This window comes from Protopterus annectens, chromosome 3.part1 (genome assembly GCF_019279795.1).
Source record: "Protopterus annectens isolate FY-2018-M chromosome 3.part1, PAN1.0, whole genome shotgun sequence".
Taxonomy (NCBI): Eukaryota; Metazoa; Chordata; order Ceratodontiformes; family Protopteridae; genus Protopterus; species Protopterus annectens.
Genome location: NC_056732.1, coordinates 219,945,120 through 219,972,866, shown reverse-complemented (window position 1 = coordinate 219,972,866; position 27,747 = coordinate 219,945,120). Strand labels below are relative to the sequence as shown.

General features: G+C 42.5%; 1 protein-coding gene across 5 annotated transcripts in view; it reads left to right on the top strand.

The window, feature by feature from the left end:
• LOC122798071 overlaps positions 1 to 27,747 on the top strand; it is a 1,004,738-nt gene that overhangs the window by 842,396 nt on the left and 134,595 nt on the right. For 3 of the 5 annotated variants that reach the window (XM_044066724.1, XM_044066727.1, XM_044066723.1), the window contains one exon: positions 12,121 to 12,192. The exons of 1 other annotated variant lie outside the window; for it this stretch is intronic. In XM_044066724.1, coding sequence (XP_043922659.1) covers positions 12,121 to 12,192 — 72 coding nt within the window. Of the gene's footprint in view, positions 1 to 4,852; positions 4,925 to 12,120; positions 12,193 to 27,747 lie in introns of those variants that run through there. One more of the 5 variants, XM_044066728.1, reaches the window with a different exon arrangement.

The following is a 27,747-nucleotide window of genomic DNA, read 5'->3' as shown; positions in this document are numbered from 1 at the left end:
TCTCAGGAATGTTCTTCCATAAGTGCCACCCAGTTTCTCCAAGTACCTTGGGATTCTGTCCCATCAGTGATGAATAGGAAGAAAATTAACAACTTCAGATAAAGAAGTTATGTCTTACCATAACATTCCATCTGAGTTGTTGATCTTCTTCCAGTCATCACACCCTCCCACTGGCCCCCACAAAAGGCTCCTGGCAGATCATCTGGGTCTTTGTGGTGTTTCAGGGTTTCTGCGCAGAGATGGCCTCTGACTTTCTGTTTTCTTCTATATGTTGCATGCAAACTTGACCTGAGGTAACTGAGTGAAGGGCATTGTGGGTAGCAGCTAAGCTTGAGAGTTTTTGGTCCACGCAAGCTTGGTATAAGGCCGACTCTGTTCCGAGAGCTTGTAACCGAACCCATCAGTGATGACAGAAAGATTAACAACTCAGATGGAACGTTATGGTAAGACATAACTTCTTTTAATGGTAAGTTCAACTTACACAATTGTATATTTTTTTGTTAATAACCCTAGAGCAACCAAATAGTTGGCTCAATGTTTGAGACAACAAAAGGTTGAATGGATGATAACTGAAATCAGGAATTATGAGAATGGAAAGATAGAAGCAGACCATGAAAACTTGTGAATGCAATTGTGAATTATTGCAAGACACTATATAACAATATGTAGAGGTAGAGAGTAACACACAGGAAATGGTAACATATTTTAGACAAGTATATTTTCCTTGGTTAACAGAAGTAGAAAGAGGGCTATTAACATAAAAAATAAAGGCAGCTGAAATTAAAGAAGCATTGAGAAGCCAGAATACAGAAAATCCCAGATACTGATAGAATTCCAACAGAAGTGAGGCAAAATAAATTGCAGGCAATGAATATCTGACTAATACTTTTTATCAATATTTATCTGAGTGAGGATAAGCCTTTGACATGGGAAGTAGTAGTTGTGGTAGTACCAAAGAAGGGGAAATATCCCCTTGATTCAACATTGTACAGACCTATTTTGATTCTGAATGATGATTAAAAAGTGCTATGATAATTTTGGCAAAAAGAATGACAAAGATATTGCTGGAATTATAGATCTGGATTAGTTATATAAGGTAGACAAACATATGGCAATACTAATAGAACCCTTTTGATTCAAGAGGTTGCATTGGAAAATAATATAGCGGATTATGAGTGGGTAGCTGATCATAACCTGTTTATTACGTGTTCGAGACATGGATGCCAAGAAATTCACCTCAAGAACAAATCTTGAGAGGTGAATCTTGACACCCATATCAAGAACACATAATAAAGAGTTATGATTAGAGCCCCGTTAATAATTTTTTGTAGTGTACGGAGCTTTGTCTGTCTTGTGTGCTACTAGTTAAAAGGAAAAAATTGTGAAGTGTTTTACTTGCTTTCAAAGCCATAAAGCACTTAGTAAATGCTGTCACAAAGATAGGCCATCATTTTGCAGGATCGCAATACAATGAAGTTTGGGAGTTTTCTGCCTTCCGCACTGTAGTGTAAATTCAATGTTTTTAATATAATTAGAAAGGTGTGTGGGGGCACAGGGGGGCTTGCCCCCTGCTTCAAGAGAAACCTTGATGAGTGAATGGGAAACAGAAAATTTACCCCAGGGATCACTTCATTGGCTCTCCCGGACAGAAGCACAGGGAACTAATCTAAGGGGGCGGCGAAAGCCAACACATTCCGGCTAGGCTTATAAATGCCTTCGGGCAGATAGCCTAGTACCTACCTATGAACCAATAATAGATTTTGTGTTTCTGGCATACCATTCAAGGTTCCAGATTTTCAAATATCCGAGCTAGATGTTCTAATATTCACTCTTTTTAGCATTTGATCTTTCATCAGGGATCCATATAAATTTATATGTATTAAGCAAGTCTCTATGTTAAAGGGCATTAGACCTCTTTTTAGCATTTGATCTTTCATCAGGAATCCATATAAATTTATAAGTATTAAGCAAGTCTTATGTTAAAGGAAGTTGGACCTTGAAAAAATAAGCAGGTTATTTTATCTATCTGTAGAAAGATGGATGAGATATAGATATCTGTATATGTGTGTATGTATGCAGATAAATATTTTTTATAGATAGATAGAAAGATTGATGTATAGTAACGAAAGGAGATTAGGTAATAAAATGGGGTGAAGCTAAATTAATGTTTGGATTGTTTAACTTCAGTCAACTTGCATATACAAGTCTATGTCAACAATACCGTAATTATTAATGTAATTATAATGTAATAATAATGTAAACATGTCAATAAGTCTACATGTCAAGCAGAGCGCCTCTTTGTCCCTCTTCAAAAGGAACCTTGACAATTGGATGGGAGAAAGGAAATTTGGCCGTCTTCAAAAGGAACCTTGACAATTGGATGGGAGAAAGGAAATTCACCTCTGGGATCATGGCAGCCACCCTGCTAGACAGGGGTCCAGGAATGTAAATAGTGTGGGAAGAAATAGCCAGGGAATTGTTATGGCTAGACTTGTATAAGCCTTAGGGCCGATAGCCTAGTACCAAACTATGAACCTAATATCAGAGTTCAAGAAAGGTATGCAGAAGTTGGAGAGTAATTTTGTTAAACCCACAAATAGTAGATTTTATAACAAGGTAGAACAGACTTAGCAGTCTGGAAAAGAGTATTAGATTACAGAAGAAAATACAGTACAAAGGTAAATATAGCATGGAGTGAATGATTAAAGGTGGTATAGATGAGCAGAGGAAGGAAATATGTCTTAATCCTAGATATGCAGTTAAATATAAAACAATTAGAGCTGTTGCATGAAAATGTAAACACAAATATTTCTATACCCCTATAAGATTTGTAAAATATTCCTGCAGACAAGAGGCATATGTTGGAGATATGATGGTTCAGAAAGATGTCCTTGGGAGAATATATTCTGGGGATGTATGGATTTACTACAGCACAGAAGTGACTTGAATGATGTGCCAAATCTTATACTTGGAAGATAATGCAACCTCAGCACAGAGATTTTTTATTACACTGGTATAAAATAATATATACTAAGCAAGAGAATAGGTGAGTAGAATGATTTTAGAGATTACAAATCTGGAACTGGGAACTATAAGAGATGAAAAACAGAACTAATAGTAGGAAAATATGCTGTGTGAGATACTATATTGGAATTTGTGCTTGAAGAGGATATTGACACAGAACAAGGTATCTAAGATCTGTATTTATTTATAAAGTAGATTCCAATACAGAGTGAGACGTTACTGGTCCCGTTGTTAAGACTTGTAGTATTGTGTATATAAAAAGATATGTTCATTCATTAACTCATGATCTCTTGTTGGGTTGTAAATATTTAATTTGTCTGTTTAACTTTTGTGTTTGTTTTGTTTAATGAGCAATGTCAAACCAAACATGGGATCAATACCGAATAGAATGGCTGATTGTGATAGTTGGATAAGCATTGTTAATATGAGGCAGGTTATTGATAATTGAATGTAAGTACTGATCATCTGACATGAGTATGATTTAACAACATTGTATAAACATAAACTCCTCTTTAGCATTTACTTCTTGGCGGTCAAAACTGATGTTAAGGATCCTCCAAGATGCCCTGTCCCCAACCAATAGCTGATGTGAAAACCATGGACTAAAACTCAATGTCAAGAAGTGTATAATCATGTCCTTCAACAAGCATGACTCCATGTGTAATTATCACTTTGATAACACACACATGAAAATTGATCCCATGCTTAGAAATCTGAGAACCTATTTTGACAATGAACTGTCCTTTGTTCACTATGTAACTACTGTTGTAAGAAAGGCCTTTTTCATTGCACAGCTTCTATTTAAAGGTATTGTGTCCTGATCTAGCAATGTAATTGTTTCCCTGTACTTGCCACTCATTAGTCTGATCACTGAGTATAATGCTGCTTTCAGTATCTACCTACCTATCACAGCTGGAACAACCACACCTTTTCACTAAAAAATCAAACTCCTAATTCATAAAAAATATACAGACCATCTCAAAGGCTTATCCTTTATTATGCAGACTCCTGAGATGTGACTTCTACCTTGCATATAGAGTTTCAACAGACCCTATTCTGTCAGACCTATTACACATTCGCAAGTCCAATGGTATTATTAACACCTGCTCAAGGGATCTCAATCTGTTTTGCAAAATAAATAGAACATGTTGGAGAGAGAGGTTTATAACACAGAAAATAATACTTTTGTGCAACTGTCTTACACTCCACATAACACAAGTACTTCTCTTACTCTATTCAAATGAAATTTAGACACATGGATGGGTAACCACAACTTCAGCCCTGGTTTTGCACTCCTGTACCTCAAGGATAGGGGGAACACTTAAATGTCCCATAGTATCCTACTTCAGTCTGTTTCTGGGTAATCCTAGTGCAAATTATAAGGGTTAAAAACTACTATGGGAGTGTAAGGGCTAGGCTTCTTAGGATCATCACAATACCAATAAACCTAGGACCCTGTATAATTATAAAATTATTGCATCAGCAATCGGTACCAAAATAACAAGTGCACCATGCATGGGGATCGCACATCTTGGTACAAAGAAAATGTTATTAATAAAGTATTTACATTGTTCAACAAAGAAAAAATGGAGAACTACTTTAAAATCTAAATGCAACAATAATCTTCAAATAAAATTGAAACAAAAGGCATAGCAATGATGCACATTTCTGAAAACTGTTTAGGTTCATACTTAGGCTAAGCAGTCTTTTTTTTTTTTGCCTTAAAATATATTATTTTAAGCTGCAGGTAATTGTTTGCAGTATTTGTTTGATTTTGTTAATTGTGTCTATAAGACTTTGAGAATAATTTAGCATTTTTTTGTATAAGGATGGTCAAAAGAAATAATGAAATGATTGATCTCTTGAAAATTCTGCTCAGAAAGGTGACACAGCTACAAAGGTAAGCTCTCTGCTTGTCAGAATGCATTGTCTATCTGTTCATTTTTTATTTAAATGTTTTTGGTATTGATAGCAGCTACAAATCAGTGCCCAGCTATTGTAATGTTACCTTTAGTCGAGAGTTAACTGCAGTATAGTGAAAATAACCAGTTTTATTCTGAAATGCATTGGCATTCTTTTGCAAAACAGAGGTTGTTATATGTTTATTGACCATCACTGCAACATTCTGAACTTGTGCACTGTACAATTCACTGTTGTTAGTCATACATAATAAATACTGATATCTTTATTCACAAGTATAAATGTGTGACATGTGGTTCCTTTACTTCCACCACAAAACTTAGGAGTTAAACTTATTAAAAAAAAAAAACAAAAAAAAATGTTTCCTACCTTTCCTGTAATTAGTGTTCCAGATACAGATTTGCTGTGTCCAGGACTGTTTGTAAGCCTCTGAGCCCCCCATGCCTTTCTGCGTTGGAGGGAAGCCTTCTAGCTTATCAGTGGGAGTGGTAAGCATTAGGTAACTTGTCTACCACATAAGAGTGGTTCTGGCCCAGAATTTGTACTTATTGGCCGTTTGGGTGGTCTTCCATCTCTCTCAACTTTCTGATTTGAAGGCCTGCATTTGCACTTGTTTCTGTCCTGTAACTCCTGGGCCCATCTCATTTGCTTTTTTTTTATCTGCTTTTACTGTATCTGTGTTTCTTCCTACTTTATTTTGCTTTTGCGTCATCTTAAAAGTACTCAGTTGTATTTATTACTGCTTGGTGTAACTCATTCTAAGCCTTTTAGTTTAAGCAGTTGGGCTTCAAACCAGTTGTTTTACATTAGGAACGTTTGTGGCCTGCACTGTGGTGGCAGGACAGGTAGCTTACATCCTTCTAAGTTGGGAACTGCTGATTGAGGGCTCAGTGTCTGTTATTCTAAAAGTGTATTAGTTCTGGTTTAAGCACTTGGGCTCCAGGCCAGTTATTTTACATTAAGAAGGTTCGTGGTCTGCACTCTTGTGGGAGGAGAGGCTGAACTCTGCCCTTCTGAGCTGGGAATTTCTGGTTAAAGGCTTATAGTGCCTGCATATTTGAACTGTTTCTTACTGAAATTGGTACACCTTGTTTGCTGTAGCATAGACTAGATCCAGGCCTGCTGAATCTAGCTTTGTTTGTTTGCTTGTTATTTCCCTGAAATGCTAATTCCACCTAAAATGCGGCTTTTCAGCACTTCTGTGGATCTCTAGTGATATCTGCATTGCTTACTGTACTAATTTCCTTGGGTCCCCTTCCCGGTTTTTAAAAATGTCTCCTTTGCAGACATCCTGGAAGCCCTTAAACAACGAGGCGGCTGGCAGTCCAAACCTCCTTCTGCTGATGAGTTGGTGTTCCTTAAGGCCTCGGGCTCAGCCCTCCGCCTCCTGGGTGTCTCCGCCTTCGGCGAGCTCTTGGATTTGATCTGTCGGAGGGCGTGGGAACACCCAGACTCTGTCGAACCGGTGCCTGCTCGTCCGAATAAGTTCCTCTCGGCACCCCTGAAAAAGAGTTTCTAACTAAAGGTGTGGCTGTAGATGCTTTGGTGGTGGCATCTGCTACCCAGCAAGATGTAGCAGAGGCTTCGACGTCCGTCCATCCTCCTAATAAGGAGTCTAGGAGCATGGATCGGTACGGAAAGCGCACCCTAAGTTCAGCGGCCTTTACATTAAGGTCCTTGAACTACCTTATGCACTTTACTAGATTTCAGAGGATCTGATTAAAGAACTATCCGACACCCTCTTGGGTAACCTGCCTGAGGAGCTGGCCCAGACGGTTGGCTCTCAGTTGGCTACATTGTCGCCCATTTCAAACTCGTCCATGAGGCTCATTTCTTATGCGTCAAGGGGCGAGTAGAGCGGTGGGTACAGGCATTGCTCTACGGAGACAAGCCTGGCTCTGCCTGTGTCATTTCATGGAGGCCTTTAAGTCTTCCTTTGCCGACGCCTTTGATGGGTCCTCCCTGTTTGGACCCAAGGTAAAGGACACTCTGACCCGCTGCGAACAGGAGGGTAAGACTCTGACTGTCAGGGGGGCACGATTTTTCCACTCCCTTCAGCCTTATCCCAAGGCTAAAAGAGGAGGGAAAATGTGGTTCCGTGAGATCTCAGAAGCCTTACCCTCTCAGCAGGAGGATCCCCTTCCAGAGGTAGGGAGGGGAAATTCTTCCGAAGACGCCAGTCCCAGAGGCGGCAGAGGCCCTCGCAACACTGGAGACCGCGAGTCCTTTCGTGGCTCTTCAGCCTTCACAGTCCCTGAGGGACTGCCCGACTGTGCAGCCCGAGCCAGTCGGGGTCAAGCCAAGCACCTAAAGCCTGGGAAGGTATCACCAGGACCGATGGGTGCTTCGAATTATCGCCGGAGGTTACACCATCCCTCTCTCATTCTCCACCTCAGTCCAAAAAAATCCTGGACCCGCCACCCAGTCAATGGGATACTGCAGCCTCAGAAGTTTCAAAGCTGCTGCAAAAAGGAGTCATCCAACCGGTCCCCGCAGACCAGATCGGATTAGGGACTTACTCAAGATTCTTTTTGGTGCCAAAAAAGACCGGGGACTTGAGTCCCATTTTGGACCTCAGCATTCTAAACCGTTCAGTCAGAAAGTCCAAGTTCCGAATGGTCACCCTACAAACCATTCTCCCATTGCTGGAGAGAGGTGTTTGGATGTGCTCCTTAGATCTCAAGGACGCTTATTACCATATCATGGTACATCAAGCGTCCAGGAGACATCTGCGCTTCAGCCTAGGAGGCAGTCATTTTCAGTTCCTTGGCGCTGCCCTTTGGTCTCACCACAGCCCCCAGGGTGTTCACCAAGTGCTTGGCAGTCGTGACTGCTCACCTGAGAAGTCTAGGATTCCAGGTGTTTCCGTATCTAGACGACTGGCTCCTAACTGCCACCTCCAAGCATCTACTACTGCGGAGCCCACAAGCCACTATATCACTGGGCAGTTCCCTTGGAATCACCTTCAATTGGCCAAAGTCTGTGTTGCTGCCATCTCAACGAATAAGATTCATAGGGGTAGAGATAGACTCAAACCGAATGCGGGTCTATCTACCTACAGACAGAATACAAACCATACAGACTCAAGTTTGAACCTTACTTCCCAGGTCCAAAGCCCCAGCCAGAATGGTCCTGCAGCTATTGGGATCCATGTCCGCCACGGTTCTTCTAGTCCCCTTGGCAAGGTTGCACATGAGAATTCTCCAGTGGCTTCTTTCAGCTCAGTGGTCCTTTCGGGAACTCCCTCTCAGTCACCTCATATGGATCACGGAAACATGCAAACGGGACCTTCGCTGGTGGCTAGTGCCCTCCAATTTGGATCAGGGACGACCCTTTGTTCCACCTCCTCCTGCGGCCACTTTGACCACGGATGCCTCCCAGATGGGGTGGGGGGGCATTCCCTGGGCAGGTCAGTCCAAGGCAAATGGCACCCGGAAGAGACCCTACTTCATATCAACATCCTAGAAATGAGGGCAGTACTTCTGTCCCTTCAAGCCCTTCACGATTATCTCCCTCAGGGCGTAATTGCCGTTCACTCAGACAACATGTCAGTAGTCTGGTACCTGAACAAACAGGGAGGGACCAGATCCTATCCTCTTTGCAGAGAGGCCATGAGAGTCTGGGAATGGGCAGTCTCGACCAAACGCTTTCTAGTGGCTACTCATATCCCGGGCAAGTCCAATGTGATAGCCGACAGACTGAGCAGAACCATCCTCTCTCCTCAAGAATGGTCTCTGAACATGACAGTTGCAAGTCAGATCTTCAACAAATGGGGAGTTCCATGTTGCGACCTCTTCGCGACTCCTCTAAATGCGAAGTGCAAAGAATTCTTCTCTCTAACCCCGGCCCGGGAAGAGCCCCATGGATGCACTAGCCCGTCCTTGGCCTACCGGCTTGCTTTATGCCTTCCCTCCAGTTCCTCTCCTTCCCAGGGTGATCCAAAAGGCATCTCTCTTGGGGAGCAAAATGATCTTAGTTGCTCCTTACTGGCCTCGTCAAGTATGGTTTCCCTATCTTCGGAAATATGCTCTGGAAGGTCCATGGTTCCTGGATCAGATCCCAGACCTTTTGGTTCATCAGTCGGGACTGTTCCACCAGTCCCTGCACACCTTAAAATTGACGGCTTGGCTCCTCCTCTTCCGACTATAGTCAGGAGTCATACATTGGATCCAGTGGTTGTACACATTATCTTCGGCCCATAAGTCTGCTACAAAGAAACTGTATTCTAGCAAATGGAAAAGATTTGCTATTTGGGCTCAACTCCGGGGCCTGGACCCCATCTCTATTCCCATGGCAGAAGTACTAAAATTTTTAACTTCTCTTTTCAATCAAGGCTCTTCAGTCTCTACCATCAAGGTCCAATTGGCAGCGATTTCCAATTTTCACGACTCCATAAACCCACCTTTAATGAGCAACAGATTGTGTAAGACCTTCTTGAAAGGTGCTGCTCTGTTAAGACCTCCGATTTCTCATCCTGCACCTCCTTGGGATCTCGATGTGGTGTTACGCGCCTTAACTTCCTCCCCCTTTGAACCGGTGGCTACATGTGATCTAAAGTTTCTATCATGGAAGACTGCTTTTCTGGTGGCGATTACTTCTGCCAGAAGAGTTTCAGAGCTTCAAGCTTTGTCGGTAAAACCCCGCTTGGTTTTTCACAAAGACAGAGTATCTCTCAGGCCAAATCCTTCCTTTGTCCCTAAAGTTTGTTCCAGTTTCTGCTTACAACAATCGTTAGAACTTCCAGTCTTTTTCCAAAATATTCTAACAAAGCGGAATTCATATTCCACACACTAGATGTCCACAGGCAGTTGCGTTTTTATTTAGACAGGACCAAACAAACAAGGAAAACAGATCAGTTGTTTGTATCCTTTGCAGACAATAAATTGGGCAAAGCTGTCACAAAGGTCACTATTGCCAAATGGATCAGGGACTGTATTACTGAAGCTTATTCTTATTCTAACAAAGAGCTTACCACCTCTGTCAAAGCTCATTCTACAAGGGCTATGGCTACTTCGATAGCATTTCATTCTAAGCTTGCCATTAGTGACATTTGTGCTGCGGCTACATGGTCTTCCCGCACACTTTCATTTCCCACTACAAATTGGATGTGGCATCTAGAGGACGAGCTTCATTTGGTTCCACAGTGCTCAGGAGTGTTTTCCAATGAGCCACCCAGGATTTAGGTGCTAGGACGCTGTCCCATCAGTACAGAATGTAGAGATAGGATCACATAACATCTTTTAGTTATGTACTTACCATAACTTTAGATGTTTGGGATCCATCTTGCCTACATTCCTAATAACCCACCCTCCTTCCCCCTTCCTTGGAGATCAGAGAATATCAGAAGGTCCGAATCCTGTTGTTTCATCTTGAAACATCTAACAATGTTATATAAACAAGTTGTGCATGTGTGCATGAATGCGGACAAACAAGATCTGGGGGATTAGTGGTGGTGCATCCTGGGATAACAAATAGCTCAGCCAATAAGAGGCCTCACTCTATAGCATAGCGTGCCGAGTCGGAGCCGAGGGATCGGCTCCGAGCCCATCGGTACAGAATGTAGGCGAGATGGATCCCAAACATCTAAAGTTATGGTAAGTACATAACTAAAAGTTCATTCATTAACTCATGATCTCTTGTTGGGTTGTAAATATTTAATTTGTCTGTTTAACTTTTGTGTTTGTTTTGTTTAATGAGCAATGTCAAACCAAACATGGGATCAATACCGAATAGAATGGCTGATTGTTATAGTTGGATCAGCATTGTTAATATGAGGCAGGTTATTGATAATTGAATGTAAGTACTGATCATCTGACATGAGCATGATTTAACAACATTGTATAAACATAAACTCCTCTTTAGCATTTACTTCTTGGCGGTCAAAACTGATGTTAAGGATCCTCCAAGATGCCCTGTCCCCAACCAATAGCTGATGTGAAAACCATGGACTAAAACTCAATGTCAAGAAGTGTATAATCATATCCTTCAACAAGCATGACTCCATGTGTAATTATCACTTTGATAACACACACATGAAAATTGATCCCATGCTTAGAAATCTGAGAACCTATTTTGACAATGAACTGTCCTTTGTTCACCATGTAGCTACTGTTGTAAGAAAGGCCTTTTTCATTGCACAGCTTCTATTTAAAGGTATTGTGTCCTGATCTAGCAATGTAATTGTTTCCCTGTACTTGCCACTCATTAGTCTGATCACTGAGTATAATGCTGCTTTCAGTATCTACCTACCTATCACAGCTGGAACAACCACACCTTTTCACTAAAAAATCAAACTCCTAATTCATAAAAAATATACAGACCATCTCAAAGGCTTATCCTTTATTATGCAGACTCCTGAGATGTGACTTCTACCTTACATATAGAGTTTCAATAGACCCTATTCTGTCAGACCTATTACACATTCGCAAGTCCAATGGTATTATTAACACCTGCTCAAGGGATCTCAATCTGTTTTGCAAAATAAATAGAACATGTTGGCGAGAGAGGTTTATAACACAGAAAATAATACTTCTGTGCAAACGTCTTACACTCCACATAACACAAGTACTTCTCTTACTCTATTCAAATGAAATTTAGACACATGGATGGGTAACCACAACTTCAGCCCTGGTTTTGCACTCCTGTACCTCAAGGATAGGGGGAACACATAAATGTCCCATAATATCCTACTTCAGCCTGTTTCTGGGTAATCTTAGTGCAAATTATAAGGGTTAAAAACTACTATGGGAGTGTAAGGCTAGGCTTCTTAGGATCATCACAATACCAATAAACCTAGGGCCCTGTATAATTATAAAATTATTGCATCAGCAATCGGTACCAAAATAACAAGTGCACCATGCATGGGGATCGCACATCTTGGTACAAAGAAAATGTTATTAATAAACTATTTATATTGTTCAACAAAGAAAAAATGGAGAACTACTTTAAAATCTAAATGCAACAATAATCTTCAAATACAATTGAAACAAAAGGCATAGTAATGATGCACATTTCTGAAAACTGTTTAGGTTCATACTCAGGCTAAGCAGTCTTTTTTTTTTTTTTTGCCTTAAAATATATTATTTTAAGCTGCAGTTAATTGCTTGCAGTATTTGCTTGATTTTGTTAATTGTGTCTGTAAGACTTTGAGAATAATTTAGCATTTTTTTGTATAAGGATGGTCAAAAGAAATAATGAAATGATTGATCTCTTGAAAATTCTGCTGAAAAAGGTGACACAGCTACAAAGGTAAGCTATCTGCTTGTTAGAGTGCATTGTCTATCTGTTCATTTTTTATTTAAATGTTTTTGGTATTGATAGCAGCTACAAATCAGTGCCCAGCTATTGTAATGGTACCTTTAGTCAAGAGTTAACTGCAGTATAGTGAAAACAACCAGTTTATTCTGAAATGCATTGGCATTCTTTTGCAAAACAGAGGTTGTTATATGTTTATTGACCATCACTGCAACATTCTGAACTTATGCACTGTGCAATTCACTGTTGTTAGTCATACATAATAAATGCTGATATCTTTATTCACAAGTATAAATGTGTGACATGTGGTTCCTTTACTTCCACCACAAAACTTAGGAGTTAAACTTATTAAAAAAAAAAAAAAAAAAAAACTGTTTCCTACCTTTCCTGTAATTAGTGTTCCAGATACAGATTTGCTGTGTCCAGGACTGTTTGTAAGCTTCTGAGCCCCTCAAGCCTTTCTGTGTTGGAAGGAAGCCTTCTAGCTTATCAGTGGGAGTGGTACGCATTAGGTAACTTGTCTACCACATAAGGAGTGGTTCTGGCCCAGAATTTGTAGTTATTGGCCGTTTGGGTGGTCTTCCATCTCTCTCAACTTTCTAATTTGAAGGCCTGCATTTGCACTTGTTTCTGTCCTGTAACTCCTGGACCCATCTCATTTGCTTTTTTTTTTTTTTTATCTGCTTTTACTGTATCTGTGTTTCTTCCTACTTTATTTTGCTTTTACGTCATCTTAAAAGTACTCAGTTGTATTTATTACTGCTTGGTGTAACTCATTCTAAGCCTTTTAGTTTAAGCACTTGGGCTTCAGACCAGTTGTTTTACATTAGGAACGTTTGTGGCCTGCACTGTGGTGGCAGACAGGTAGCTTACATCCTTCTAAGTTGGGAACTGCTGATTGAGGGCTCAGTGTCTGTTATTGTAAAAGTGTATTAGTTCTGGTTTAAGCACTTGGGCTCCAGGCCAGTTATTTTACATTAAGAAGGTTCGTGGTCTGCACTCTTGTGGGAGGAGAGGCTGGACTCTGCCCTTCTGAGCTGGGAATTTCTGGTTAAAGGCTTATAGTGCCTGCATATTTGAACTGTTTCTTACTGAAATTGGTACACCTTGTTTGCTGTAGCATAGACTAGATCCAGGCCTGCTGAATCTAGCTTTGTTTGTATGCTTGTTTGTTTGCTTGTTATTTCCCTGAAAAGCTAATTCCACCTAAAATGCGGCTTTTCAGCGCTTCTGTGGATCTCTAGTGATATCTGCATTGCTTACTGTACTTATTTCCTTGTTTCACTTGAAAGAAAGTTACTGTTTGTCGTTTTTGCATTTAAGTTACCTGTAACACATTGCATTTAAGTTACCTGGCACTTGCTCACTAAAGCAATTATATAAGTCAGCACTAAAAAATTAAAAGCACTACACCCTCACAAATTCCCCTTGAGTACCTTGTTCCCCATTGGCCCTTTTTTTTCAGTTATAAAGGAATTCCCAATACTGTTCTAGCATGTCCAAAGGTCAGTTGTCAATCTCCTCTCCGGTCCAGTTGGTGAATCTGGGAATCTTGAGGCAATGTTACAACTGCCTCATGTACACAGACAGCCCTCTCCTCCTCCCAACAAATTCCAACACATGTGAGAGATGCAACCATATAGCCAAACTGGAGGCTAAGCTCTCTCAACTCAGTACTGGCGTAACCAGTCGGGAGGAGAAGGAAACCACACTCACTACAATTCCAGTCTCACATAGACCTACCATGACAGCAAACCAAACACATAAACACACAAAAACATACTCAGAGGCTCTAAATAAAAATCTGCCTAAGCAGCAGAGACCTCCAAAGCAGACACCCAAGCAACCGCTACCCCAAAACAAAACACGTGCAACACATAGCTCACAAAGCCAGTGTGCCGAACAGTCACAGCCCTTAAGGCTAAACAACACACCTGATACACTTGTAATAGGTGACTCTATCGTCAGGCACACTGACGTCCCGCTCACCAGGCTGAACAAGGAGAAGGTCACGGTGAGCTGCCTGTTGGGCGCTAGGATCCGCCACATAACACAAGCACTCAGGTCACTCCAAGGCAAGTACAAATATGACTCAGTCATTGTACATGCTGGTGTGAATGACCTGAGACTTACCTCCCTGGACTACATGAAAAGAGACATAGAGGAGCTCTCTGCGCATGTAGCCCAGGCCGGTATGACCCTGACCTTGAGTAGCATCTTACCCTCACCAAGAATGATGCCACAATATGAAGACAAGATGATCAATTTCAACAATTGGCTTAAGTATTGGTGTCATTCAAAGGGAATCCAATGCCTGTCAGCCTAGGATGACATGCTCGACAAGCCACGATGCTTTGCTAGGGACGGCTTGCACCTGTCACCCCTGGGCTTTCAGATATTGGCAAAGGCTCTTGCTACCCCCATAGTGCTTTTTTTAGGCAAGGCTCAAAAGACAAACCCACCTCCATAGGTATCACAAGGGATAAGAAACTAAGAGTAATGCTACTCAACGCCAGAAGTCTAAACCTCAAGATGCATGCACTCGAAACTCTCCTTAGCATGGAGAACATCGATATCTGTGCAGTAACAAAAACCTGGATCAAGGCTCCCGAGAGCACCCCAGCATTACTAGGTTATACCTCATAACCATGCTTTTCGGCCCCAAAACTTGGACCGAACCACAAAAGGAGGGGGAGTATCAATATTCGTCAAAGATACCCACACCTCCAGGTTGGTGGCACAGCACAAAGCATCAGAGACTGTCCATGTGCAACTAACAGTGGGTAAAACTGCCTTCCAGTTTATAGCCTGCTACAGACCACCCTCCCAAATCCAGGAATCCCACTCGGCCTTCCTGAGAACACTGGAAAATATGAAGGTCTCTCCAAACACCATTATATTGGGCGACTTCAACTACCCAAACATAGATTGGGAGCATTACTCTAGCTCCAACACCCTAGCCCAAAGGTTCCTAGAATTTATAAACTCAGATGCTATGGAACAACTTGTTACCACTCCCACAAGAGGGGAAAACATACTGGACCTGATCATCACCAACATGGGGACTCTATTCTCCAGACCAGAAGTGTATCCCTCACTGGTAAGATCAGACCATAAACTAATCTCACTGGATATTCACATCCCAACCCCACCCCCTGCCCAGAAAACCACAGTGAAAACTTCTCTAAAGCAAATTTCACACTCCTCAAAACCGAGGTGGAATCCTTCAAAGCCCCCGGGCCTGTGGAAAATACGGCCCAGACCGCAGAATCCTTTATAAACGCATTCTATGAACACCTTCAGGAATGCATGGATCATGCAATCCCAAATAAAACCAAGACCCAATCCCCAAAGGCAGACGTCCTGTCTGGTGGACCCCAGCCATAAACAAACTATACAATAGAAGGAGGAAGCTACTACATGATAGAGCAAAATCCCAAAAAGGGAAGGCATCTCTGATCAGTATTAGCAAAAAACTATGGGCACTCATAAAATCGTCTAAGGTCAGCTTCGAGAGAAAAATTGCACAGGACACTAAGGATAATCACAAGGCTTTCTTTAGTTATGTTAGGAACCTGGGTGGGAATTCCCAGATATGCTCAGAATTAGTCCAAAATGACAAAAAATACACCGAACCCACAGACATTGCCAACATCCTAGCTGACAAGTTCAGCACAAACTTCTCTCCACCAAAAGGGCAAATATCTATCCCAGCAGAGTTCTGCCCCCCTGACATCTCAGATGCTCAGGTAAGAGCTGCCCTCTCCAAAGCAAAAAACACAGCATCAGTGGGACCAGACGGTGTCCCGGGCTGCATCCTACATGAACTCCAAGAAGAGCTAAACCCAAACATAAAACTACTGTTCAATCTCAGCCTTACTACAGGATATGTACCCAAAGAGTGGCGTACAGCAACAGTGGTCCCTCTCCACAAAGGTGGTGCCTCAACGGATCCTGGAAACTATCGCCCCATAAGCCTGACTAGCTTGGTCTACAAAGCTATGGAAAGGATCATCATGGACCTCATAAATAAAGATATTGGGGACCTACAGACACTGGATCCTACCCAGTTCGGCTTTAAGGGCAGATCCTGCCTCTTAAACCTGCTCGATTTCTTTGAAACAGTCACCAAGGCCATTGATGAGGGGAAGGTGGTCCACACAGCCTACCTGGACCTCGCAAAAGCCTTCGATACAATACCCCACTCGGGCATTATAGATAAGCTCACCAGCTTAAATATAAACCCCTATGTCACTAGATGGATTGCAAACTGGCTCAAGGACAGAACCCACATGGTTAGAATTGCTGGAGCCATGTCAGACTCCAAACCAGTTACAAGTGGCATCTCTTAAGGCTCAGTCCTGGGACCTGTCTTGTTCAGTATATATTTCTCGGAGGTACAGGCCAACACTGAAGGACCGTGGCTGAACAAGTTCGCAGATGACTGCAAACTGGGTGACATAATCGATTTTCCAGCCGACACAAGCATCCTCCAAAAGGGCCTCATAGAAACAGACAAGTGGTGCCAGAGCCATGGCCTCAAGCTAAACATCAAAAAGTGTATAGTCATCCCCTTTGGCAAAAACAAAGTGCCCACAAATTTACCACATAGGTGGTAATCCATTAAGTACAGAAGAAGTAATTAGGGACCTGGGGACCCAAGTTGATAACAATCTCTCATTTGACAACCACATGGCCAAAGTGGTTAGAAAAACATTTTATATAGCCCACCTAATCATGAAGGGATTCACATCTAGATCAGGGGAGGTCATCGTGCCTCTTTACTCATCCCTCATCAGGCCCATAATTGAGTACAATGCCCCTTTTGGGATGTACCTTACCAGACACCTGCAGCAACTGGAAAGACCCCAAAAGTACCGCACCAAGAGGATCAAAGGGCTCAAACAGATGCCATATTCTGCCCGGTTAAAGAAACTCCAGCACTACTCAGTGGCATACCGCCTGCTCAGAGGCGATCTGTGCCTGACATATAAAGCCATGTCCAACCCGGAATTAATGGACATGCTGCACCTCAGAAAATCCAAATCCCATCGAGCTACGTGCTCGAGAGACTTGACCCTCAGCACTGAAATAAATAGGACATGCTGGAGGGACAGATTCATAACCCAGAGGCTCCCTTCACTCTGGAATAAAATCCCAGTCCAGGTTAGGCAGAGTCCCTCATTGACTCTCTTCAAGAGGAATCTTGAGTGGATGGGAGATCGTAGGTTTACCCCAGGTATCACTTCTGTGTCACTGTTAGAGGCACAGTATACTAACCTCGAAAAAGGGCATAGCAAAATTAATTTAAAATGGGTGGCAAAAGCCAAACACACTCTGGCTAGGCTTATAAATGCCCTAGGGCAGATAACCTAGTATGAACCTATGAACCTATTTATTTGTCTAGTTTCTAGTTTCATATGAAAATTTTTCTTTGGTGAAGTCTTTGAAGCAATGACATAAGTAATAAATGTCAGTATGTTTTTATTCACGCACATATTTATCTGATACCCATTTTAAGTGATCAAAAATATGAAACTGTTGAATAATAAATAGACGTATTTCATTCTAGGTAGGCACTGGGCTACAAAGGCGTCCCTTCTGAAAACATTATTTGAATGCATTTTATAAAGTTTATCTAAATGGAATTCATAAAAAACTGTGGTGGTGGTGCTGCAGTAGCGTTGTCACCTCACAGTAAGGCGTCCTGTTCGATACTCAGCTAAAGCGTCTTCTGTGTGGAGACATGCATGGATGGTCGTACCTTCATTGAAGGTTGTGCGTCAGGGCTGGCAACTCGGTACGTAAAAAAATCTACTGCCCAGCATTAGCAGACTGGAGTTCTGCTGTGGCGACCCCTAACCGGGAAAAGCCGAAAGATACAACATCTACATGGAATTCATAGTGTGGAAGGGATTATATCTTATGTCAGCAGTAAGACCTTGAAGGCCAAATATGTAAGACAGATCTCCGAGCATTTTGAATTATAATGACTACAGATTTAAGTACTAATGCGTATTAAGGGTATCATCCTCCTAGTAAATGGACTTTGCATGCCACCTAAATCAATTATATAATGAACTAAGTTAATGTAAAAATTTTAAACTGTGCTCATATGTAATCTTATCGGGATCTTTTACAGTGGTAGTAGTGGTTTACATGTTTTAGAGGATATCACTCAATATATCAAGGCCATTGTATTAGTATTTTCGCACTTTCCTTTAATACTGGAAAAGTCTTAATTCTTATTTAAATGTATTCCCAACATCCTGTAAGTACATATACCTTAGGGAGTGACACTTCATCATGAAAATGCAGATTTAATTTGCCTAGTACTAGTTTCAGCGATAATATTTCTGTTAGTGTTAGAGTTTAAGATCATTGTTTGACTGCCAGCTACTAAGTAATTTGTGCCTGTCTTTTCTAAATCACTGTTTCTGGGGTTTTCTGCAAAACTGCAGGGCTTTATGTGAATGGATAGCTTAGCATTAGTAAAGAAAATGTTGAATGAAAAGACCTATCTTGGTGCCCTTGAAATTTCCATTTAGCAAGATAGCATGGTTCTCTCTGTTTACTGATTTTGTTTTACTGCGGTTACTATACTTCCCTTTAGTATACTGCTGGATGTTTTAGCCAGGTCCAAGTAAACTACTGTCTCAGGTACATTTTTGTCAGTGGTTTGACTAATGGGTTTTAAGAGTTCCACCGGATTTGCAAGACATTAGTTCATCACAAACTTTTAATTGTTGACCCATTGTGGTACTATGCTAGTGAAGATGAAATAGAAATGAGTTTAGATAGTAAGTTCTAATTGATAATATCATATTGCATTCAAAAAATTGAGACTGGCACATAAAATGAATGGATTGCCAGCCTCCGTTTTTTTAAAATCTCCTTTGAATGTTGCAGCTACTTCTGCAAGTTTCTAAACTTCAAGCACAAAACTATACTGAGGAAAAAAAAAAACAAGTTGAATAAAATTTGTAATGTCTCAACTAAGATCTTGCTGTAGCATGATGTGAGATGTCATCAGGGGCCATGTCACAGTTACTTTTGCACATCTTAAGGACTTACGTTAAAAATGTTCCTGCATTGACTGGACTTCCAGTATGCCTAGTGTCAGCTCAGAAAGAGTAAAATCTGGCATGTAAAAAGAAATTTGTGCTATTTTTGCCTGTCTCTGGAAGATAAAGTAGAGGGAACTGTAAATGTCCTGTAACATGGCCATGTGTGAGTGAGGAACAGTGAAAAGAAAGTAGGCCTTAAGCTTAATGCCAAAAAATGTGCCATCATCCCTTTTGGCAAAAACTCAGTTCCCGATAATTACCACATCACTGGGAGCCCACTGGTCAGTGAAGGTGTTATGAGAGATCTGGAGATGCAGGTTGACAGTAACCTCTCCTTCAACCACCACATTGCCATTGTGGTCACAAATTCCTTCTATGTGGCACATCTCATTACCAAGGGTTTTGCATCCAGGAAGAAAGCGGTCATTGTCTGTCTCTACTCTTCCCTCATTAGACCAATCATCGAGTATAATGCCCCATTTGGCATGTACCTCACTAGACACCTGCAACAGCTGGAGAGGCCACAGAAGTACCTCATGAAGAGGATCCTAGGCATTAAACACATATCCTACATGGACAGACTCAAAAGACTCCAGCAATTCTCAGTCTCATATCGTTTACTTAGAGGCGATCTCTGCTTGACTTACAAAGCCAAAGAAATCCCAATCCCTGCACACCACATGCTCCAGAGACCTCAAAAGCATAGGTAGGTACTAGGCTATCGGCCCAAGAGCCAACATACGCCTAGCCAACAAGGTTCCCTGGCTTACGCCACCCAAGAAAGTTATTTTCCTGTGTCACTGTCGAGCAGACACACAGAAGTGATCCCCGGGGTGCATTTCCTATTTCCCATCCACTCATCAAGATTTTTGCTTTGCATAGATGGGTAGCCTATTCCAGAGTACGGGAAGTCTCTGGGACAGGAATCTATCCCTCCACCATGTCCTGTTTATTGTGGTGACAAGGTTTAGGTCCCTAGAACGTGTAGCTCGGAGGGATTGGGATTTCTTTAGGTATAGCATGTCCAAAAGCTCTGGGTTTGACATAGCTTTATATGTTAGGCAGAGATTACCTCGGAGTAGGTGATATTCTACAGAGTAAAGCTGGAGTTTTTTGAGATGGTCAGTGTAAGGCATTTGTTTGAGGCCATTAATCCTCTTTGTGAGGTACTTCTGTGGCCTTGCCAGCTGCTGCACATGTCTTGAGGTACATTCCAAAAGGGGCGTTGTATTCTATAATGGGTCAATGAGTGTCGAGTAGAGGGGAACAATGACCTCTTTTTTCCTGGATGAGAACCCTTTTATGATGAGGTGTGCCATGTAGAAGGACTTCCTGACTACTGTGGCGATGTGACTATCAAAGGAGAGACTACTGTCCACCTGGGTCCCAAGGTCTCTTATCACACATTCAGTGTTAAGTAGATTGCTGCCTATGTGGTAGTTCATGGGTACAGAGTTTTTACCAAAGGGGATGACACTGCACTTTTTTGGCATTGAGCTTGAGGCCATGGCTCTGACACCAGGCATCTGTCTCAGTGAGGCCCTTCTGTAGGATGTCCACATAATTTCGGGACTTGACTATGGCTCCTAGTTTGCAGTCATCTGCGAACTTCATTAGCCTGTACTTCAGAGAAGTAGATACCAAACAGGAGAGGTCCCAGGACTGAACCCTGTGGTACTCCACTTGTCTCTGGTTTGAGGTTAGATTTGGAGTCTGCAACTTTTACAGTGTGGGTTCTGTCAATGAGCCAGTTGGCAAACCATCTTGTGATGTAGGGATTTATAGTTTTAGTTTTTTTAGTGTAGTGAGTTTAGCTATAATTCCAGAATGGGGGATGGTGTTGAAAGCTTTGGCGAGGTCAAGATAAGCTGTGTGAACCACCTTACCCTCATCTGTGGCTTTGGTGACTGCCTCAGAGAAGTCGATCAGGTTCATGAGGCATGATCTGCCTTTCACAAACCCGAACTGGGTGAGATCCAGAGTTTGGAGGTTACCTGTCTTTGTTTATGAGTTCCGTGATAATACATTCCATGGCCTTGCAGACCAAGCTCGTCAGGCTAATAGGGTGATAGTTCCTGGGATCAGTGGTGGCTCCCCCTTTGTGGAATGGGATAACTGTTGCTGTGCGCCATTCAGTGGGCACAAAGCCTGATGTGAGGCTATTATTGAACACAATGAACAGAACATGCTGGAGGGACAGATTCCTCACCCAGAGACTGCCCATGCTCTGGAATAGACTTCCCATACATGTCAAGCAGAGCACCTCACTGTCCCTCTTAAAGACAAATCTTGATGAGTGGATGGGTAATGGAAAGTTCACCCTGGTGATTACTTCTGTGGCTGTACTTGATAGAGGCATTAGGAACTAACGGGTGGCACGATGCCAGGGCACTTCTATGGGCTAGGATTGTAAAGGCTCCAGGGCCATTAGCCTAGTACACACCTACGAACATAGGAACTTATAAAGAGTGTGGAGGAGGGGATACCACAGGGGAAAAAGCCTTAGCTGGTGAGAGACAAAACATGGCTTCTTGCTTTGTTGATGAGGACTTGACCCCACATGAAGAAGCACTGCAGTTGTTTTTAGGCAGAAATTCAAAAGATAAACACAAAAATCAAGGAATCTGTGACTAGGGCAATCCAGCACAATATGCAGGTGGATCAAATGCTGTCATTTCACTCCAGTCATTTAACAAACTTGCAACTGTTGAATGTAATCTTCTTCTTCTTCTTTCGGCTTTTCCCGGTTAGGGGTCGCCACAGTGGATCATCTGTCCGCTCATGATTGGCAGTGGAGTTTTACAGTGTCGAGTTTCCAGCCCGGCGCCCAACCTTCCACAGAAGGCACATACACACACACACTCACACCTAGGGCCAATTTAGAGTGTCCAGTCCACCTACTGCATGTCTTTGGGATGTGGGAGGAAACCGGAGCACCCGGAGGAAACCCACGCGACCACAGGGAGGACATGCAGACTCCGCACAGAAGACACCCCAGCCGAGAATCGAACCGGAGAACCTCTTGCTGTGAGGCGGGAATGCTAACCACTGCACCACCATGGCCACCCCAACTGTTGAATGTAATATTATAGAAAAACTTAAAAATATTGAAACAAAGTATGAAGAACTTATGGAAAAGTGAATACATATGGAAGACAGGGCAATGAGAAATAATACATAAATAATTGTTGTGCAGAAATATATAGAATGGAGCAGTTGTGCTTCCTTTATTCAACTGCACCTTACTCGCTGGACTGGAGTATCTGAAAATTCTAACACTGAGTGGCACCATAGGTTACAACCCTGTAGACAGAGTGATGGGTCGAACAGGACTAGACATATAATCAGATGTTTTGAGACATACAACATGAAAGATGAGCTTTAAAAAAATTGGAAGACTGGAAAGATCTGAAAAAGGTGAAAAATTATGCACTTAGAGTTGGACGAAAGGGTCCAGGTCGTGAAATATTTTATCTGATGTTGTTAATCTTCTTTCTATTCATCACTGATGGGTTCAGTTCTGAGCCCTTGGAACTGAATCGGCCTAATACCAAGCTCATGCTAGCCAAAAACTCTCAAGCTATGTTTCTACCCATAGTGCCCTTCTCCTTGTTACCTCAGATCTCGTTTGCCATGTAGCCATAAAGCCACGTTTCAGCCGAGCTCTCAGCTAAGTGAAAACTTTTTGATATCTCTCAGGATATTTTGTATTTTTTCCTTTCACTTGTGGTTTATATTGCTATTTCTATTATTTTACTCCTATATTTAGACCTTTCACTCTGTTTCTATCCATTTGGTAAACTTTTTAAGTACCATTGGTGGTACGGCCTTTTCTCCCTACCCTTGTGGTATTTCTTGAATACCATTGTTGCTATTATTTCTCTTTTTCCCTTTACCTAACTAGTTGTGTGTTTTTGTCTGGTGTCACTCCCAGCTCACAGACTTCAGAGATTGAGGCTCCAGCTCTGGGTAATACTCTGCCAAAGCAAAGTCTCAGCGAGAGAGGTTCTTCAGGTTTTAGGATCCACGGCAGCTTCCATACCAATAGCACCTCTTGCAAAACTGCACATGTGAATACTTCAATGGCTTCTACTCTCTCAACGGTTTCCGAATTACCATCCTCTATACTTTTAAATTCAGATAACCAATTCTTGCAAGCCAGACCTTCTTCGGTGGATGAGGCCAGATGCAGAACTTTGGAGCCGCCCATTCCAGTGCCCGCCAGCCCAAAGCCATTGTGACCATGGATGCATCCATGACGGGGGGGGGGGGGGGCATTTCCAGGGAAAGACCGTCCAAGGTGCATGGTCCACGTTGGAGGCCAACCTGCATTTCAACATTCTAGAACTGAGAGCAGTGTTAGCGTTGCAAGCATTCCAACCTGTTCTTCCTTCTGGAACAATTGCAATCCATTCAGACAACATGTCAGTAGTCTGATATATCAACAAGCAAGGAGAAACCAAGTCCTATCCCCTGTGTCGAGAGGCTGTGAGAATTTGGCAGTGGGCAATAGCTTCCAACCACTTTCTGATAACGCATATCCTGGGGATTTCCAACATGATTGCAGACAAGTTGAGCAGATGTATTCTCCTGCCTCACAAGTGGTCCCTCAATCCCGGCGTAGTGGTAGAAATTTTCAGCCGTTGGGGGCCAGCTTTGCTGTGACCTCTTCGCCTCCCCATCAAACAACAAATGCAGCAGCTATTTTGCCCTATTGCCCCCAAAGGGGAGTCCCTAAGGGATGCCCTGATTCATGATTGGCCCACGGGACTGCTATATGCCTATCCCCCCATTCCTCTGATACCCCAATTCATAAAGAAAGCTATTCGGTTGAAATGCAAAGTGATCCTCATAGCCCCCTTTTGGCCTCAACAAGTTTGGTTCCTCTTCCTTCGGCCTTATCTGTTATGTCGACCATGGATTCTGGACACTCTTATAGGTTCATAGGTAGGTACTAGGCTATCGGCCCAAGGGCCTACGTAAGCCTAGCCAGCAAGGTTCCATAGCTTACGTGACCCAAGAAAGTTATTTTCCTGTGCCACTATCCACAGAGACACAGAAGTGATCCCCGGGGTGTATTTCCTATTTCCCATCCACTCATCAAGATTTTTCTTGAAGAGTGCTAATGAAGAACTTTGCTTGACATAGATGGGTAGCTTGTTCCAGAGTATAGGAAGTCTCTGGGACAGGAATCTATCCCTCCAGCATGTCCTGTTTATTGTGGTGACAAGGTTTAGGTCCATAGAGCGTGTAGCTCGGAGGGATTGGGATTTCTTTGGGTGTAGCATGTCCAACAGCTCTGGGTTTGACATAGCTTTTTATGTTAGGCAAAGATCACCACGGAGTAGGCGATATGCTACGGAGTAAAGCTGGAGATTTTTGAGGCGGTCAGTGTAGGGCATTTGTTTTCCTCTTTGTGAGGTACTTCTGTGGCCTTTCCAGCTGATGCAGATGTCTTGTGAGGTACATTCCAAAAGGGGTTCTGTACTCTATAATGGGTCTAATGAGTGACGAGTAGAGGGAAACAATGACCTCTTTTTTCCTGGATGAGAACCCTTTTATGATGAGGTGTGCCATGTAGAAGGACTTCCTGACTACTGTGGCGATGTGACTATCAAAGGAGAGACTACTGTCCACCTGGGTCCCAAGGTCTCTTATCACACATTCAGTGTTAAGTAGATTGCTGCCTATGTGGTAGTTCATGGGTACAGAGTTTTTACCAAAGGGGATGACACTGCACTTTTTGGCATTGAGCTTGAGGCCATGGCTCTGACACCAGGCATCTGTCTCAGTGAGGCCCTTCTGTAGGATGTCCACATAATTTCGGGACTTGACTATGGCTCCTAGTTTGCAGTCATCTGCGAACTTCATTAGCCTGTACTTCAGAGAAGTAGATACCAAACAGGAGAGGTCCCAGGACTGAACCCTGTGGTACTCCACTTGTCTCTGGTTTGAGGTTAGATTTGGAGTCTGCAACTTTTACAGTGTGGGTTCTGTCAATGAGCCAGTTGGCAAACCATCTTGTGATGTAGGGATTTATAGTTTTAGTTTTTTTAGTTTAGTGAGTTTAGCTATAATTCCAGAATGGGGGATGGTGTTGAAAGCCTTGGTGAGGTCAAGATAAGCTGTGTGAACCACCTTACCCCCATCTGTGGCTTTGGTGACTGCCTCAAAGAAGTTGATCAGGTTCAGGAGGCATGATCTGCCTTTCACAAACCCGAACTGGGTGGGATCCAGAGTTTGGAGGTTACCTGTCTTTGTTTATGAGTTCCGTGATGATGCATTCCATGGCCTTGCAGACCAAGCTCGTCAGGCTAATAGGGTGATAGTTCCTAGGATCAGTGGTGGCTCCCCCTTTGTGGAATGGGATAACTGTTGCTGTGCCATTCAGTGGGCACAAAGCCTGATGTGAGGCTATTATTGAACACAATCAACAGAACATGCTGGAGGGACAGATTCCTCACCCAGAGACTGCCCATGCTCTGGAATAGACTTCCCATACATGTCAAGCAGAGCACCTCACTGTCCCTCTTAAAGACAAATCTTGATGAGTGGATGGGTAATGGAAAGTTCACCCTGGTGATTACTTCTGTGGCTGTACTTGATAGAGGCACTAGGAACTAACGGGTGGCACGATGCCAGGGCACTTCTATGGGCTAGGCTTGTAAAGGCTCCAGGGCCATTAGCCTAGTACACACCTACGAACATAGGAACTTATAAAGAGTGTGGAGGAGGGGATACCACAGGGGAAAAAGCCTTAGCTGGTGAGAGACAAAACATGGCTTCCTGCTTTGTTGATGAGGACTTGACCCCACATAAAGAAGCACTGCAGTTGTTTTTAGGCAGAAATTCAAAAGATAAACACAAAAATCAAGGAATCTGTGACTAGGGCAATCCAGCACAATATGCAGGTGGATCAAATGCTGTCATTTCACTCCAGTCATTTAACAAACTTGCAACTGTTGAATGTAATCTTCTTCTTCTTCTTTCGGCTTTTCCCGGTTAGGGGTCGCCACAGTGGATCATCTGTCCGCTCATGATTGGCAGTGGAGTTTTACAGTGTCGAGTTTCCAGCCCGGCGCCCAACCTTCCACAGAAGGCACATACACACACACACTCACACCTAGGGCCAATTTAGAGTGTCCAGTCCACCTACTGCATGTCTTTGGGATGTGGGAGGAAACCGGAGCACCCGGAGGAAACCCACGCGACCACAGGGAGGACATGCAGACTCCGCACAGAAGACACCCCAGCCGAGAATCGAACCGGAGAACCTCTTGCTGTGAGGCGGGAATGCTAACCACTGCACCACCATGGCCACCCCAACTGTTGAATGTAATATTATAGAAAAACTTAAAAATATTGAAACAAAGTATGAAGAACTTATGGAAAAGTGAATACATATGGAAGACAGGGCAATGAGAAATAATACATAAATAATTGTTGTGCAGAAATATATAGAATGGAGCAGTTGTGCTTCCTTTATTCAACTGCACCTTACTCGCTGGACTGGAGTATCTGAAAATTCTAACACTGAGTGGCACCATAGGTTACAACCCTGTAGACAGAGTGATGGGTCGAACAGGACTAGACATATAATCAGATGTTTTGAGACATACAACATGAAAGATGAGCTTTAAAAAAATTGGAAGACTGGAAAGATCTGAAAAAGGTGAAAAATTATGCACTTAGAGTTGGACGAAAGGGTCCAGGTCGTGAAATATTTTATCTGATGTTGTTAATCTTCTTTCTATTCATCACTGATGGGTTCAGTTCTGAGCCCTTGGAACTGAATCGGCCTAATACCAAGCTCATGCTAGCCAAAAACTCTCAAGCTATGTTTCTACCCATAGTGCCCTTCTCCTTGTTACCTCAGATCTCGTTTGCCATGTAGCCATAAAGCCACGTTTCAGCCGAGCTCTCAGCTAAGTGAAAACTTTTTGATATCTCTCAGGATATTTTGTATTTTTTCCTTTCACTTGTGGTTTATATTGCTATTTCTATTATTTTACTCCTATATTTAGACCTTTCACTCTGTTTCTATCCATTTGGTAAACTTTTTAAGTACCATTGGTGGTACGGCCTTTTCTCCCTACCCTTGTGGTATTTCTTGAATACCATTGTTGCTATTATTTCTCTTTTTCCCTTTACCTAACTAGTTGTGTGTTTTTTTGACATATTTCATAGTTTTAGTGTATATTTAGATAGTTTAGACTTAGAGATAGTAGAGTTTGAAAATTTTCTCTAGTATTCCACCGGGATTGTTCTGTGTAAATTTCATGATGTCTGATAAAAAGGGCACATCGAGTTTTAAACATTGTGCTTCATGTAAGGGTAAACTTCCTAATAATGACTCCCATGATTATTGTGTTTATTGTTTGGGGGTGCCCCATCTTTTGGTGCAACCCCCCCCCCCGTGTGATTTGTCAAAGTTTCTGTCAGCCCACATTGAACAAGCACAAGAATAAGTTGATACTGAAGG